Source organism: Eptatretus burgeri, chromosome 17, assembly GCF_056783735.1.
Source record: "Eptatretus burgeri isolate ZD-2024b chromosome 17, Ebu_testis_v1, whole genome shotgun sequence".
NCBI classification, from domain to species: domain Eukaryota; kingdom Metazoa; phylum Chordata; class Myxini; order Myxiniformes; family Myxinidae; genus Eptatretus; species Eptatretus burgeri.
Genome location: NC_140977.1, coordinates 1597767 through 1613078, shown reverse-complemented (window position 1 = coordinate 1613078; position 15312 = coordinate 1597767). Strand labels below are relative to the sequence as shown.

Genomic DNA, 15312 nt, shown 5'->3' with positions numbered 1-15312 from the left:
ATCATATTTCATGCTTTTTCATGCACACGATTTTACCTCCATTCTCCAATGGAAAACGGCGATGATGTAGGTGGATATGTCCATAAATGCATTAACCGAGTGATTCCGTCACGCTGGAATTCATTATATATATATATATATATATATATATATATATATATATATATATATATATATATATATATATATATATATATATATATATATTTTGGCCTTTCATGCTGTAACCATGCTAAGACGTATTTATGTCATATTTTTGTGTTTAAAATAAATATATATTGGTGAAATCTCAAATGAAGAAAGGGACGCAACGACCAGGTACATTGAGACAGGCACATTTATTGACACATGAATTCAAGCAATGCAATGGGGGAAGGGGAAAAGGGGAGAAGGTAAGAGTAAAAGGAAGCCTGCAGCCGTTCTCTACAATTACTATCTACAAGCACTTATACAGGTTTACTTAAGGACGGCGCCACACACACACACACACACACACACACACACACACACACACACACACACACACACACACACACACACACACACACACACACACACACACACACACACACACACACACCCAGAAATAAATAAAAGGAAAAATATGACCGTGTGGTGAGGTCCCCGAGCTCGTGTCCTCCACGATCCGGCTTCGCACACGATCCAAGGTGGCTCCGTCACGACCACCGACCCAGCCCAAGCGCCTTCGGTCCGGAGAGCCTTCCTCACTCACGATCCTTTTCTCTCGTGCCGTCGATCCTGCACGACCAAGCTCCCCCAACCTCTCTTGCGATTCTCCTCAGCACGCCTCCCCAGAGACTCTCACTCTCAACGCAGCACGCCTCCTTTATCACCAAGCCCCGCCCCTTTTCGCCTCCCATCCCTTCTTCCAGCGCGCACGAGAAACTTCTCGAAGGAAGCGTTTTTCCGCCAAATCGGGGCCCCCTCACCGCTGCCGTATTCGTGGCTTTCAGCACTGTCGTCTCCTGCCGACTCGCAGAGTGGAATCCACCGTGTTTGGCCGGCCGAGATATTATTCGTTTGGGGGAGGGGGGAGGGGGGGGAAGGGGTGGTGTCGCCCTGCCTTCTTCGACGAATCCAGGCTTCTGGCAACCGTTGCTGAGGTGGAAACGCGGTGGTGCGGTTGTGAAGGTTGTGCTTAACGTGGCGTTGCTGGCGCTTTGTCGAGGCTGCAATGGTGGTGTAGTTGAGGTGGCATGGTTATTTGGTTGGTAGCGCTTTGTGGTGATAGTAATGGTGGTGTGGAGACGCGGTTGTGGTGGTGATTGTGGGTAATGGTGGCACGGTGGGCATTGTGGTTGGGTGGTTATTCCAAAACAAAGACAGTAAAAGAAAAACACTATCTCAAAGATCACAGCCCTGATCACAAGAACAATTCCTGCTAGATGACGGTGGGGAAATCTACCTGAACACGTACTTACCGGCATAACTGAACTAAAAGGACCTATACGGTGTTCTGCGAATTTCCACAACCGTAACAATATGTTGGGGTTTGGTTCTTGGGCTAAATATCTCTGGTGAGTTGAGACAAAATGATAAACCTCCATCAGTATTCTGCTCTGAGGTCCTCCTGAACCTCATATCATTTTAAAATTGAGTAAATTATTTTTCCATTGTTTTATTGACATCCATTAAATATTTTTAAACCCCTCAGTCTGTGTGCTATATTTACGGTTGTCTTGGTTATTCCTTCGATGATACTGTTGCGAATTCGCGCCCGCCAGAATGCGAGTGGCCACGTAACTCGAATCGCGGCACGTCACCCACTGGACGGACAATTCCGTCGTGACCCTCTCGGAACAACGCCGGGAGCTAGTCATGGGTGGGCCTTTCAACTTAACCACAATCGTGTCAATCGGCCACCCGCGTCGGATAGGGTTGTTCGCCAAACTCGACCTACCTAAGGACCCACGCGGATGGTAAACCGGGCGATCGTACCTCGCCGCAGGTCGACTCCGGACACGAGCCGCTTGGGCGGCCCGTTCCATACTATAGGGATGACCGAGCGGTGTTATCGTCGACCTGGACGGTTCAGATTAATTACCGGGATGTTGTACCCACTACGAACCCCTTACGTGAAGCAGGATGGAGAGTCAATTAAAAGGAAGGAGACAAAGCGAAACGGGCATAGTTCAACATGCAAGCACTTTATGATGCGACACACGGAAAGCACGTATATACAGCCATACACAAAAAGCAAATGTAATACAACCGACTAACGCGTACACACGGCAACACTTACACAGTTCTACTTGAAAGACGGCACCAACACACATTTACACAAAAGCAAAACAAAGAAGCCATCCTCACAGACAAGGAGGCAGACAGGCCCGTAGGCAAAATGTGCGCGGGGCCTGGATGAGCGGTCAGGTCCGCGAGACCGAGGAGGTCTTACCCGCGTCCTCATGATGCGTTGGCGGGCAAGCCGCAAAGTGTCCGCGCCGCTGTCCCCCGACTCCGGGCCCCTGGCGTGCTTGTTGGCACCACGTGTGGGGTGGGGGAGGAACGGGGCCCCTATGCACTATCTCAGCGCGGGGGGAAAGGGGAAATTATTGATGCCCTGGGGGAGGGGAGTGGCTGGCTGGCTTGGGTCCCGCGATGAGACGAGCGATCCCCCACACCACAACCCCGTCGCCGACCTCCTTGCCTCGGACCCGAGCTCCCTTGCCTGCAGCTCCACCGTGCGCACTTGACTCAACTCCACCAACGCGACGCTCCTTGTCTCCAAAAGCAACTCCTCGACGGCACACTCTCCTCCTCGCTCAACTCAAGCCCCGGAGTCGCCTTCCGCTCGCACCTTTATAGCTCTCAGGAGAAGCCGATATGCAAATATGCGGATCAAAACGCGATTGGAGGCGGGGCCACGCCACCCTCTGTTCAGCCATTGGTCGGGCAAAAAGGGGCGTGAACCTCCCTGGATCCGCATATTTGCATAATAGGACTTCACCTATGCACCCTTGGAGGTGGGGCCAAGCCACCTCACGTTCGCCCATTGGACGGAGGGGAAGTGGGCGTGAAGCGTTTCTGATCCGAATTTTCCCCTCGGAAAGGCCGCCATTCACGCTCGCGGCTCGGTGCGTTTGGCACCAATCGCCGAATGGGCCCGAGACAGCCCGACGTTGTGTTCACAGGTGGTGTGGGAATGGCCGTAGAAGCGATGATGTGGGATGAGGTTGTGAAGGTAAAGGCGAAGGTGGTGGTGTGGCGTCGTTGTAGTGTGGTTGGCGCTGTGGTGGGCATGGCGTGGTTGTTGAGATGCTGTTTGTTTGAAATAAAAGATAGAGAAAGAAAAACGACTAACTCAAAGCGTCGCAGCCCGGATGGATCACATAAATTCCCTCTATACAACGGGTTTGGACTAACTACACATGTACCTATGGAGATATCTCACCTGAGGGCCCTTTATGGTGTAATGCGAATTTCCACAGCCGTAACAATACTTTATTGATACTGTCCACATTCATTATGTTTCCCATTTAACGACCAGGGTTGTGATTTTCTCCACTCTTTGGTTTGGTTTTTGCTTGGCTCTATACTTTTCCAGAGTTTTGAGGTCATTTATATGGAGGTAATTTTTCTTAAACTGATTTTTTAATGGATGAGATATCTGAAATACATCGTTTTAAATATAAAGTTTTGTAGCACAAGGGAGTATTATTCAAAGGTAGGGATATAAAGACAAGGAATGTCTGTTCAAATGGGGGTATAAATAGGAAGGAGAGAGGTAGGGCAGGGGGGAGGGGGGATAAATATAAATAAATAGGAAGGAGGGGGAAGATAAATAAATAAATACATTTTTTGATGCATAATCCAGACTCATGGAAAAACTTGGTCTCAGAAATAATTTAATGCAGAGAAGTTGTTGCAGAATGAGTGGAGGAGGAGGTGGAGGAGGAGGAGTAGAAGTTGGTGCTGGAGATCTGTTTGTGAGAAAAAAAAATCACTCCTTTTTAGTGACAGTGTCAAATAGTCCCCTCACCAAGTTAACATTTAAGTCAATGGGGGAAATGGGACAGTCCCAGAACCAACAAAATTCCTCTACTCCCACCTCCTTCAAATTCCCCGCAGTGACCATTTTGTTTACCCTGTGTACCCTGCCCCATCCCTTTTACAGATGTCCTAATGTCTGTTTACCACTGTTTTGTGCTTCCCTCTCCCACCCCTCTTGTCTCCTGCTCTCCGTATGTTAGCACGAATACGACCCTCAGCAATGCACACCAAAAAAAAAAGTCCCTTCCAGCCAAAGACATAAGTTTTTAAAGGTAAATACACTGATGCATAAACAGAATCACAACAAAGCCACTTTATTGAAGTTGGTTCCCACACTATCATCACATATTGAACATGTGTACAGCTTCTCTCCTGTGTGCTGCGTACGTACATTCAATATTGCAAAATCATCAAACGTGTTGAAGCACGTGGAACACTTGTGGGGTCTCGCTCCTTGTTATAATCTCCATTTGTGGATTTCTCTCTTGTGTGCACTTTTTGATGAGGCTTCAAATGTGTCCATTGGACAAACAGTTGATGACACACAGAAACCTCATGTCTTCTCTCATTGGTTATCTCCATTGGCGGGTTTCAAAAGGTGGGAGGAATTTCTCCCAGAACTAACAAACAAATCTCCACCTCCTATTTTTTGGTAAAGGTAATTCACAAACCAAACTGTGAAGTTCCGTTCTCATAGCTTCATTCCAAGAGCTCCTTTCAGAATCTTCACTGAACCTCTGACATCCTCCATTTGTAGTGATATTCACCAGAATGATTTTTAAGTACTCAGTACGGGTTTTCTTCTTCATTCCTGTTGCTCCGACAATCACTGGTACAATTTCAGCTTTCTTCAATTTCCAAGTCCTTGATCCTGACCATATTTTTCAAGTCCTTATTTCAAATCCTCTTGGCCTTAATTTTCAGATCCTAGTGTTTGGTCATTTTCCTGATTTCTGTGGCATTTAGTCCAAGTCATTGGGAATGGAAACCTCAATCAACAATGCCGTTTTTTCCCCTTTTTGTGTTTGAGCGCCATGTCTGGACGGATTGCTTTGTTTGCAATATCCACACTTGACAGGATCATCTTGTCACAGGTGAGCATTACTTGTTCATTTTAAAGGATCGCATTCGGTTTGTGTTTCCATCATTGTTCTGGTACTGGAATATTGAAATGTTCTTTTCCTAAGTACTTGTAGGATGCTTCATTTTCTAGTTCCTGTGATGATGTATTTTATAGATTGAGATGTTTTCTTTTATTTTTGTTTATCCTCACAGAAATGTTCATTTGGCAAGACGAAACTTCATTTGGATGTCCCCCGAGTACTGCTTTACTAGCTTGGGTTGGTCTGCCAATTTATCATCATTTGGTGGGTGCAAAGAGTTTTCGATCATCCACATACAGTAGATGTTTTTCTTCTTCTTTCTTTAGTTATACACCTTTCTTCTTTCTTTAGTTATTTTTCTGTTGCATATCAGATTGCATCCAAGTTCGTATTCATTGATGAGATTACTCAGTGGGTCCAGAGCAAGGGTAAACAGGAGGGGGAAAGGCTGGCACCTTGTAACATACCACGTCTTATCTTTACTCCTGGGATTTCAATATTTCCTTCGAAGTAAGGAAGTATCAGAGTTGTGTTCCAGAGTGGCATTGCTTTCTCAATCAGTGTGACTATTTGGGGGTCAATTTTATATACTTGCACGCATGGGCTTCGATCCCGGGAGGGACATGTTCCTCCCACTTTTGTACCAGGGGGGACAGAGTATATTCGGTCCCCCCCCCCCACATTGAGTCCCATGCCTATTTGAAAAATGCAAAAAAATCAAGCAATAGCTGTTGGAACGCAGCGATAAGTCTTCATTGCTATTCTTGTCATTATACCATGCAGCCCCACGGTGTAGATATACCTCATGTACTGTACATGTACGGTGCATATTGGGGGCGATGGTAGTGTACATCATGTACACTACCGTCGCCCCCTATATGCACTGTCTCTTCGACACACGGCGCTGGCTGGCCGCTCACACCCACTGAAGGCAGCTCTGTCGCTCACACTCATACAGTGTACACGGCTGAAAACAAAACTAAGAATTTCCAGTCGGTACCTACGTTGAGCATATGCGTTCGGCTCAGCGATGTGTCGCAACCTGCGTCGCTAAAGAATGGGGCACAGGTCATTAGACGCCTAACATGGAGAAGGAAAATACCAAGATCCTGGACTTTTTCCGTCCTTCAAAAGAGGTGAAGGCGAAAGACCCCACTGACGAGGTTTCGACGGATACCTCTTGCCTCCCGCCATTGAGGCGTCTCATTCAGCAGTTGGTGCAACTGTTTCCAAGAGTGATGATGATGAGTGTTCTGAACTCCTCAAGCCACATCAACCAGATCCGGATTTGATCCCAACTCAGACTCTGGCTAACCGAACGCTGAAATTTCAAGCCAAATGGTTCAAAGACTTCCCATGGCATAATTTCAACGAGCGACTCGGTAAGGTTTTGTGCTATACATGAGTGAGTGCAAGTAGGGAGAAGCTGTTCGGCACTTGTGCAGGTAGCTTCAAAGACACGTTCATTAGGAGTAGTTTCTGCAACTGGAAGAAGGCTTGAGAGAAATTCCGCGCTCACCAGAAAAGCAACCCGCACGCTATCACCGTGGAGAAAATCAACGCCCTCAAGCAGACCGACGTGCGCACACAGATAGAAACTCAGATCAAAGACAATCAAATCCTCGCCCGGAAAGCTCTTGTCAAGATTATCACTTCCTTGAGATATCTGGCAGAAGAAGGTTGTGCGATTCGAGGTAAACATGCCTCAGAGGGAAACTTGAAGAAGTTACTGAGCCTACGGTCTGAAGATGACGCAAACCTGGCCAAGTGGTTGAAACGAACAACAAATTACACAAGCGTTGAAATTCAAAACGAGATATTGTCAATAATGAGTCACGCTGTGTTGAGAGAAATATGCCACATCAATGAACAGTCGGTCCAGTTCGCGGTGATAGTGGATGGAACCCAAGATATCCATGGCATAGAGCAAGAGGCGATCTGCATCAGATATATGGGATCAGACCTCGACGTGAAGGAGGATCTCATTGGCTTGTACGAAATAAACGCTACCACGGGAGTTGCTATTGCTATAATGTTGAAAGATGCACTACTGAGACTACAGCTGTCTATTACAAATCTCCATGGACAAACGTACGATGGAGCCAGAAATATCTGAGGATAATACCTCGGACGCCAAGCTGAACTGAAGAAGCATCAGCCACTTACGAAATACGTCCACTATGGCATGCACATCACTCACCTGATAACTTCAAAGGCAATGACGAGTGCGAACTTCATTCAAGATACTCCAGCTAGACTGTGTGCAAGAACTTGGCAAACTGTACTCGCAGTCTGGAAAGTTCAAACACCTGTACCTCAATTTGCACTCTGATGACCCCATCTCCGCCTCACCGACCAGACTGAAACCAATTTGCCCGACTCGGTGGCTCACTCGCGTGAATGATGTTCACGCAGTCATCCAGCACTTCGGGTCCATTTTGGATGCGCTCAAGAAGGCCTCCACGGAGTTCGGCTCAAACACTGGCTGTCGTGCAAGAGGCATTCGAGGAAACCTCGCGACTGGGAAGGTTTTGCTCGGTCTGCATGCATCGCTACCGCTCTTACAGTGCATGGAAGGGTTTAACAGAGCCCTGCAAGCGACAGCGCAGACTGTCGCGGGTATGTTTCAGCTGGGTGAGAGTGTGAAAGAGCAGACGCAGCACCTTCGCAGCAATGAGGCCTTCCATGACACATTCGTACATGTGGAGAAACAGATGGAAGAACACGGCTTTGACCCTTTCGCTCCTCCAAGGAAGAGAAGAGCTCCTCGTAGACTGGATACTAAGGCGCCACCCCATGAGTTTTCGATGGCTGAAGACGCGTATAGAGCAGAATACTTTGCGGCGCTCGATTCAGCGACATCGAACATGACTACTTACTTCACCTCTACAGACTTGCAATGGAAAAGCGGCCTCGCAAAGATGTTACTCTCTGGAGAGTATGACCCTGACACCGTTACTATTTATCCAGAATTGTCAGAGTCTGAAAGAAGAATTGCTTTTCGTCAAGAAGCAGATCACTGGCTCCTGTATTCAGGATTACCAAGCCATCTTCCAAAAGATGGTACTGGAGGTGTGCGAATTGTTCCCGCAGGTTGAACGGTTGCTTTGATTGCTCATGATCTCCCAAGCAAGGTCCTCCTCGGATGAGCGCTCCTTCAGTGCACTCGGGCATCTGAAAACCTGGCTGAGAAGTACGATGAGTCAACAAAGACTGAACCATCTCATCGTTTGCCACATCCACAGTGATCGGTTGGCAGCACTGGATCCCCACGAGTTGGCAAATACGTTCGTTTCCAATGTTCCGAACCATCACACTCTATTTGGATAAATACAGTGCAGTATATGTACCTGTATGTGTACATGTATTAATAGACTGTATTAATATACCGTATCTGGAACTGAAAAAAACGTTGCAGTCCATTCATGTCGCTAATCGATTCGTGGAGAGCAGTTGTCATGGTGATCTATTGCCTGGAAAAACCTTGGGAGAAGGTTCCAGATACCTATCCCCCACCCCACATTTTAGCTTGGATCGACGGCCTTGATTGCACGCATTTTATAATCCATGAATGTGAGACACTGTCAACGGCTTTTTTTGCAATCAATCCAAGCTGTGGATAAGTTGGTTTGTCGGAGCTTGCAGTTTTTGAGTGTGTTTTTTTGTTTAACAATAAATAGTCTATTGTTCCATAGCTTCCTCTCTTACATCCTTTCTACTCTGCCTCTAAAGCTCGTTGTTGAGCGAGGTGGTTGTATACTGCATCGGTGCTTATACCTGTTAAAAGTTTGTATGTTGTTGGGAGGCATTTATTGGTCTATTATTTGTTGGGTGGATGGGTTTCTTCAGATTTGGGAATCAGAAGTGTGTTGCCTTCTGTGGGCCATTCGTCCATGACTGTTTCCTTTGGATGAGTTTGTTAAATGCCTGAGTGTAGTGAGGGTGGAGATCATGAAATTACTTTAGCCAGAAGTTTTGAATCCCATCCAGGCCACGGAATTTGAAATTCGATGCTTTTGCAAGATGTTTTCTCGTTTCTCTTCATCAATTTTCATTGATTAAATTTGCTGCAGATGTTTCTTTTTCATTTCAAAGTGTCATAACCACTCTGCTTCCTTGTTGTGTTCTTTTTCATCTTCAAATATACTCTTCTAAAATTTTTCTTGGTCCTTTTTTTTTAGGGGGAGTTATCATATTTTGTTTGTTTCCTTCACTCTCAGTGGAACTTTTTTGGGTTGTTTTTAAACTGTTGATTATAATTTCTTCTGTTGGTTTACAATTTCTTCTTTTTAAACATTGTTTTTTCGCAAAGGTTGTTATCTCCATTTGTGGGTTTCAGGAGGTGGGAGAAAGTTCTCCCAGAACTCAAAATCTCCATCTCCTATTTTTTGGTGAAGGATCATGATTCATGAACCAAACTGTGAAGTTCCCTTCTCACAGCCTCGTTCCAAGGGCTCTTTTCAGAATCTTCACTGAACCTTTCACAGCCTCCACTTGGAGCTCATTTGGGGTGATATTCCCAGGAATGATTTTTAAGCACTCAGTCATGGTTTTCTTCATCATTCCTGCAGTTCCAACTATCACTGGGACAATTTCAGCTTTCCTCAATTTCCACATTCTCTTGACCTCATTTTTCAGATCCTCGTATTTGGTCATTTTCCGAATTTCTGTGGCATTTAGCCAAAGTCATTGGGAACTGAAACCTCAATCAACAATGCCATTTTTCCATTTTTGTGTTTGGGCACAATGTCTGGACGCAATGCTTTGTTTGCAATGTTGTCCACGCTTGATGGAATCATCTTGTCATATGTGAGCATTACTTGTTCATTTTCAAGGATCAGATCTGGTGTGTTTCCATGATTGTTCTGTGACCGGGATGTTGAAATGTTCACAGATGGAACAGTGATTACTCTGCAGACGCTGTCATGTCTTTCTGTGTGCAGCTGTTCTGACATGAGTTTTTACATCCTGAAAGGTGGTGGCTGGTACTTTCTGTTTCTACCCCACAAAAATGCATTTGTCCGATCGACTTAATCTCTGCATTTTCTCAAAGGCATTGGTGTGATGTCCTTGGTCTTGGGCATTGATGAGGACTCGTTCTCCATCCCAACTCATTTGACCTCTTCATTTTTTGATGTTGATTTCTCTCGTATGTGTATTTTTTTATGTCGACTTAAATGTGATGAACGACCAAACACTTTGTCACAGGTAGAACATATGTATGGCTTTTTTCTAAGGTGTGTTCTTTGATGGCGTTTTAACATTGCTGTGCAAGTGAAGATCTTGTGACACACAGAGCAATTTAAGGAGGGCTTCCCTTGGGTATGGATTTTTTTATGCATTTTCAACCCAAATGAAACATAGAAGGCCTCATCACACACAGAACACTTGTAGGGCTTCTCTCCGGTATGTATCCTTTGATGTATTTTCAATACTTGTGAAACAGAGAAGGCCTTATCACACACAGAACACTTGAAGGGCTTCTCTCCGGTATGTATCCTTTCATGTATTTTCAATCGTGATAAAATATAGAACACCTTGTTGCACACAGAACACACGAAGGGCTGCTCTCCTGTGTGAGTTCGTTGATGGGTTTTGAGCGTTGTTCTATGAGCAAATATCTTCTGGCACTCAGAACACTTGTAAGGCTCTTCTCTGGTGTGAATTTCTTGATGGGTTGTTAACGTTTTTTTGTGAGCAAAAGCCCTGTGGCACACGGAACACTTGTAAGGCTTCAATCCTGTGTGTACTATTTGATGACATTTTAACAAGTTTCTTTGAGCGAAGGCCTTGTGACACACAGAGCATATGAAGGGCTTCTCTCCTTTATGAATTATCTGATGTTTTTTCAATTCAGATGAAAGAGCGAAGTTTTGATTGCACACGGAACACTTGTAGGACTTCTGCACTGTGTGCATTTGTTGATGGCGTTTTAGCCGATTTCTGTAAGCGAAGGCCTCGTGACACACGGAACACTTGTTGGGTTTCTCTCCAGTGTGTCTTATTTGATGAATTTTCAATTGTGAAGAAAAATCAAATGCCTTGTTGCAAACATCACACTTGTAGGGGTTCTCTCGTTGGTTGCCATCTCCATTTGTGGGTCTCTTCTGTTCAATGTGGAGTCTTTGATGCATTTTCAAACCTGATGTAGAAACAAAGGACTTGTTGCAAAAGGAACACTTGTGGGGCTTGTCTCCGGTGTGGATCGTTTGATGTATTTTCAATCCTGATGAAAAAGCAAATCCCTTGTTGCAAACAGCACACTTGTAGGGCTTCTCCCCTGTGTGGATCATTTGATGTGATTTCAATCTTGATGAAAAAGCAAATCCCTTGTTGCAAACATCACACTTGTAGGGCTTCTCCCCTGTGTGCATGTATTGATGGCGTTTTAACGTTTTTCTGGAAGTGAAGGCCTTTTGGCACACGGAACACTTGTGGGGTTTCTCTCCTGTATGTATTAGTTCATGGATTTGTAACGATCTCCTGTAAGAGAAGACCTTGTGACACACAGAGCAATTGAAGCGCTTCTCTCCGGTGTGGATTACTTGATGTATTTTCAATCCTGATGAAAAAGCAAATCCCTTGTAGCAATCAGCACACTTGTAGGGCTTCTCCCCTGTGTGCATGCGTTGATGACATTTGAACGATTTTCTGTGAGCGAAGGCCTTGTGACACACAGAACACTTGAAAGGCTTCTCTCCTGTATGTATTCTTTGATGACATTTTAACGTTGCTCTGCTAACGAAGGCCTTGTGACACACAGAACAATCAAAGGGTTTCTCTCCCGTATGGATTATTTGATGACATTTTAACCCTCCTCTGCTTACGAAGGCCTTGTGACACACTGAACATATGAAGGGCCGCTCTCCGGTATGTATTCGTTGATGACGTGTTAATGTTTTTCTGGAAGCAAAGGCCTTGTGACACACAGAACACTTGAAAGGCTTCTCTCCTGTATGTATTCTTAGATGACATTTTAACGTAGCTCTGCTCACGAAGGCCTTGTGACAAACAGAACAATCAAAGGGTTTCTCTCCTGCATGGATTATTTGATGACTTTTTAACCCTCCTCTTCTAACGAAGGCCTTGTGACACACAGAACAATCAAAGGGTTTCTCTCCTGTATGTATTCTTTGATGACATTTTAACGTTGCTCTGAAAGCAAAGGCCTTGTGACAAACAGAACAATCAAAGGGTTTCTCTCCTGTATGGATTATTTGATGACATTTTAACCCACCTCTGCGACCGAAGGCCTTGTGACACACAGAACACTTGAAAGGCTTCTCTCCTGTATGTATTATTTGATGACGTGTTAGCATTTTCCTGTGAGTGAAAGCCTTGTGACACACAGAACAAATGTAGGGCTGCTGTCCGGTATGTATTCGTTGATGACTTGTTAACGTTGTTCTATAAGCGAAGGCCTTGTGACACACAGAACACTTGAAAGGTTTCTCTCCTGTATGTATTCTTTGATGACGTGTAAACATTTTCCTGTAAGTGAAGATCTTGTGACACACAGAACAATTGAAGGGCTTCTCTCCTGCGTTTATCCTGTGTATTAATTGATGACTTTTTAAGTCTGACAATTGTAAAAAGAACTTTTGGCACAAAGAACACTTGTTGCGCTTCTTTTTGGTATGGTTTAATTGATGTGTTCTCAATCCTGATGAAAAATTGAAGGCTTTATTGCACACGGAGCACTTGTAGGGCTTTTTTCCGGTATGTATTGCTTGATGTGTTTTCAGTCCTGATGAAAAGGGAAAGGCCTTGTTACACACGGAACACTTGTGTGGCTTTTCTCGGTGGTTATTTCCATATCTACGTTTTTCTCGTGTGTGTATTTTTTGATGTAGATATAAATATGATGAACGAGCAAACACCTTATTACAGGTGGAACATTTGTATGGCTTTTCTCCAGTGTGCGTCCTTTGATGTATTGTCAATTCTGATACAAATTCGAAGGCCTTGCTGCACACAGAACACTTGTGGGGTTTCTCTCCAGTATGTGTTCTTTGATGTTTCTTTAAATGATTTGATTGAGTAAAGGCCTTCGGACACAAAGAACACTTAAATGGCTTCTCTCCCGTATGCAGTCTCTGATGTCCATGTAGGCTTGACAAACTTGTAAACACTTTGTTACATACGGAACACTTGTAGGGATGCTCTCCTGTGTGTATGCATTCATGAATCTTTAACGCTCTTCTTCGAACGAAGGCCTTGTTGCACACAGAACAATTGAAGGGCTCCTCTCCGGTATGTATTCTTTGATGTATTTTCAATTCTGTTGGAGAAGGAAAAACCTTGCTGCACACAGAGCACGTGGTGGGTTTCTCTCCATTGTGTGTACCTTTGTGACGTAACGTTTGTCTTTTTGCAAAAGCCTTCCTACGAACAACACGCTTGTCAGGTTTCTCCACCACGTGTACTTTTTGATGATCTTTCCATGAAGATAAGCGATAAAATGCTTTACTGCACACTGGACACTTGTGAGACTTCTCCCCTGTGTGACCTATTTGATGTGTTTGTAAAGATGTTAAGGATGTAAATGCTTCATTACACACAGAACACTTGTGTGGCTGCTCACTCCTTTGGTTCTGATTCGGTGTCTTCATACAACTTTTACAATAGTTCGACACACTGTCAAACTTATCATTGTCCTGACACAACGTCTGTGTCATATCCTCGATGATCGAAACATCCGTGAAGAACAACTGTGAACACTTGAAACAAGAAACCGACTTCAATTGCTCCTCTGTAAAGACAAATCCAAAATATCATATTCATAAATCATGATTCGAGTGAAATTATTATTCAATACGAAATATTTTTCCTGTAATTAGATCAAATATTGGCCTTCTGTTAAAACTTCATATTAAACATTCAATAATGAAAAAAAAAACATTGCAGAATATTAGACCGTGTGAAATAAGCAAACCAGTTAAACTAGGTTCCCACTATCACGATGTGTGGCACGATTGAAATCGTGGACTCATAGCCAAGTAGATTTAGCCCCAGAATGGCTGAACCTGAAACAAATTGCAATCGTTTTTTTATTGCTGGATCTTGTTCAGGGGGTCACTCTGAATGTCCCAATATAAAATAGGACAAAATAGGACCACCGGAAGTGCCCTAATCTGCATAAATTCAAAATGGCCACCATTGAGCACTTGGGGGGCCGATATCTCCTAAACGGTGCGTTTTAGACCCCCATAAATGTTTTATTAGCAGAAATAAAAGTGACCCCAAAGAATCCAAATATGTCGTCAAAATTTGTATATGATGTCATATATGTCAGAAATGACGTCATAGGCATCATATGTGTCAAACAAATTCAAAAGAGTTTATTTTCCCTTATCAAATAGTATACATCGGGATTGACAAATAAACTATGTAACACTATGTAACAAATTCTGCAACCGGTCCAGACGGCATCAGCCCACGTGTCCTCAAAGCCTGCTCTTCTGCTCTTGCTCACCCTCTCTCTGTTCTATTCACCCTCTCATTTTCCCAAGGTCATCTGCCATCTGCTTGGAAATCTGCTAACATCACTGCCCTGCATAAAAAAGGTGCAAAAACAGATCCCTGTAACTATAGACCAATCAGCCTTCTCCCAATCATCAGCAAGGTTATGGAATCCATCATCGCTTCAGACATGAAATCCTTCCTCTTCTCCAATGGCTTGATTTCCAATCATCAATTTGGTTTCAGACCAGGTCACTCTACCCTAGATATGCTGCTACTGCTCTCCCATCAATGGATGGAGGTCCTCAATGCCAGACAGGAAATCCGAGCCGTATCCCTGGACATATCACGTGCTTTTGACACAGTCTGGCACCCTGCCCTACTCACCAAACTCTCTTCCCATGGTATTCAAGGCCATCTCCACTCATGGCTCGCAGACTTCCTCTCCTGTCGCAGTCAACGTGTGGCCCTAAATGGAGTTCTTTCATCCCCTCTTCCTGTGCAGGCTGGAGTTCCTCAAGGTAGCGTTCTGGGCCCTGTTCTTTTTCTGGTTTTCATCAATGATCTCTCGGACTCTCTGGAAAATCCTCTATTTCTCTTTGCCGATGACTCCACCCTCTGCCGTACCATCTGTCATCCCTCAGACCGGCAAGCAGCAGCTTCTTCGCTCACTGCAGATCTGGATAAAATCACAAACTGGTCCAACACGTGGAACATGTCTTTCAATCCAGACAAA

The 15312-nt window shown here is 44.5% G+C and overlaps 1 protein-coding gene across 5 annotated transcripts in view; it reads right to left on the bottom strand.

Annotated features, from left to right (window-relative positions):
• Window positions 1-319: 319 nt before the first annotated feature.
• LOC147009077 (uncharacterized) overlaps window positions 320-15312 on the bottom strand; it is a 113227-nt gene continuing 98234 nt past the window's right edge. For 3 of the 5 annotated variants that reach the window (XM_085862672.1, XM_085862673.1, XM_085862671.1), the window contains one exon: window positions 320-13866. In XM_085862672.1, the coding sequence (XP_085718798.1) occupies window positions 10226-13866 (3641 nt within the window). In that variant the 3' untranslated portion in view covers window positions 320-10225. The remainder of the gene's footprint in view (window positions 13867-15312) is intronic. The other 2 variants (XM_085862675.1, XM_085862676.1) reach the window with 2 other exon arrangements.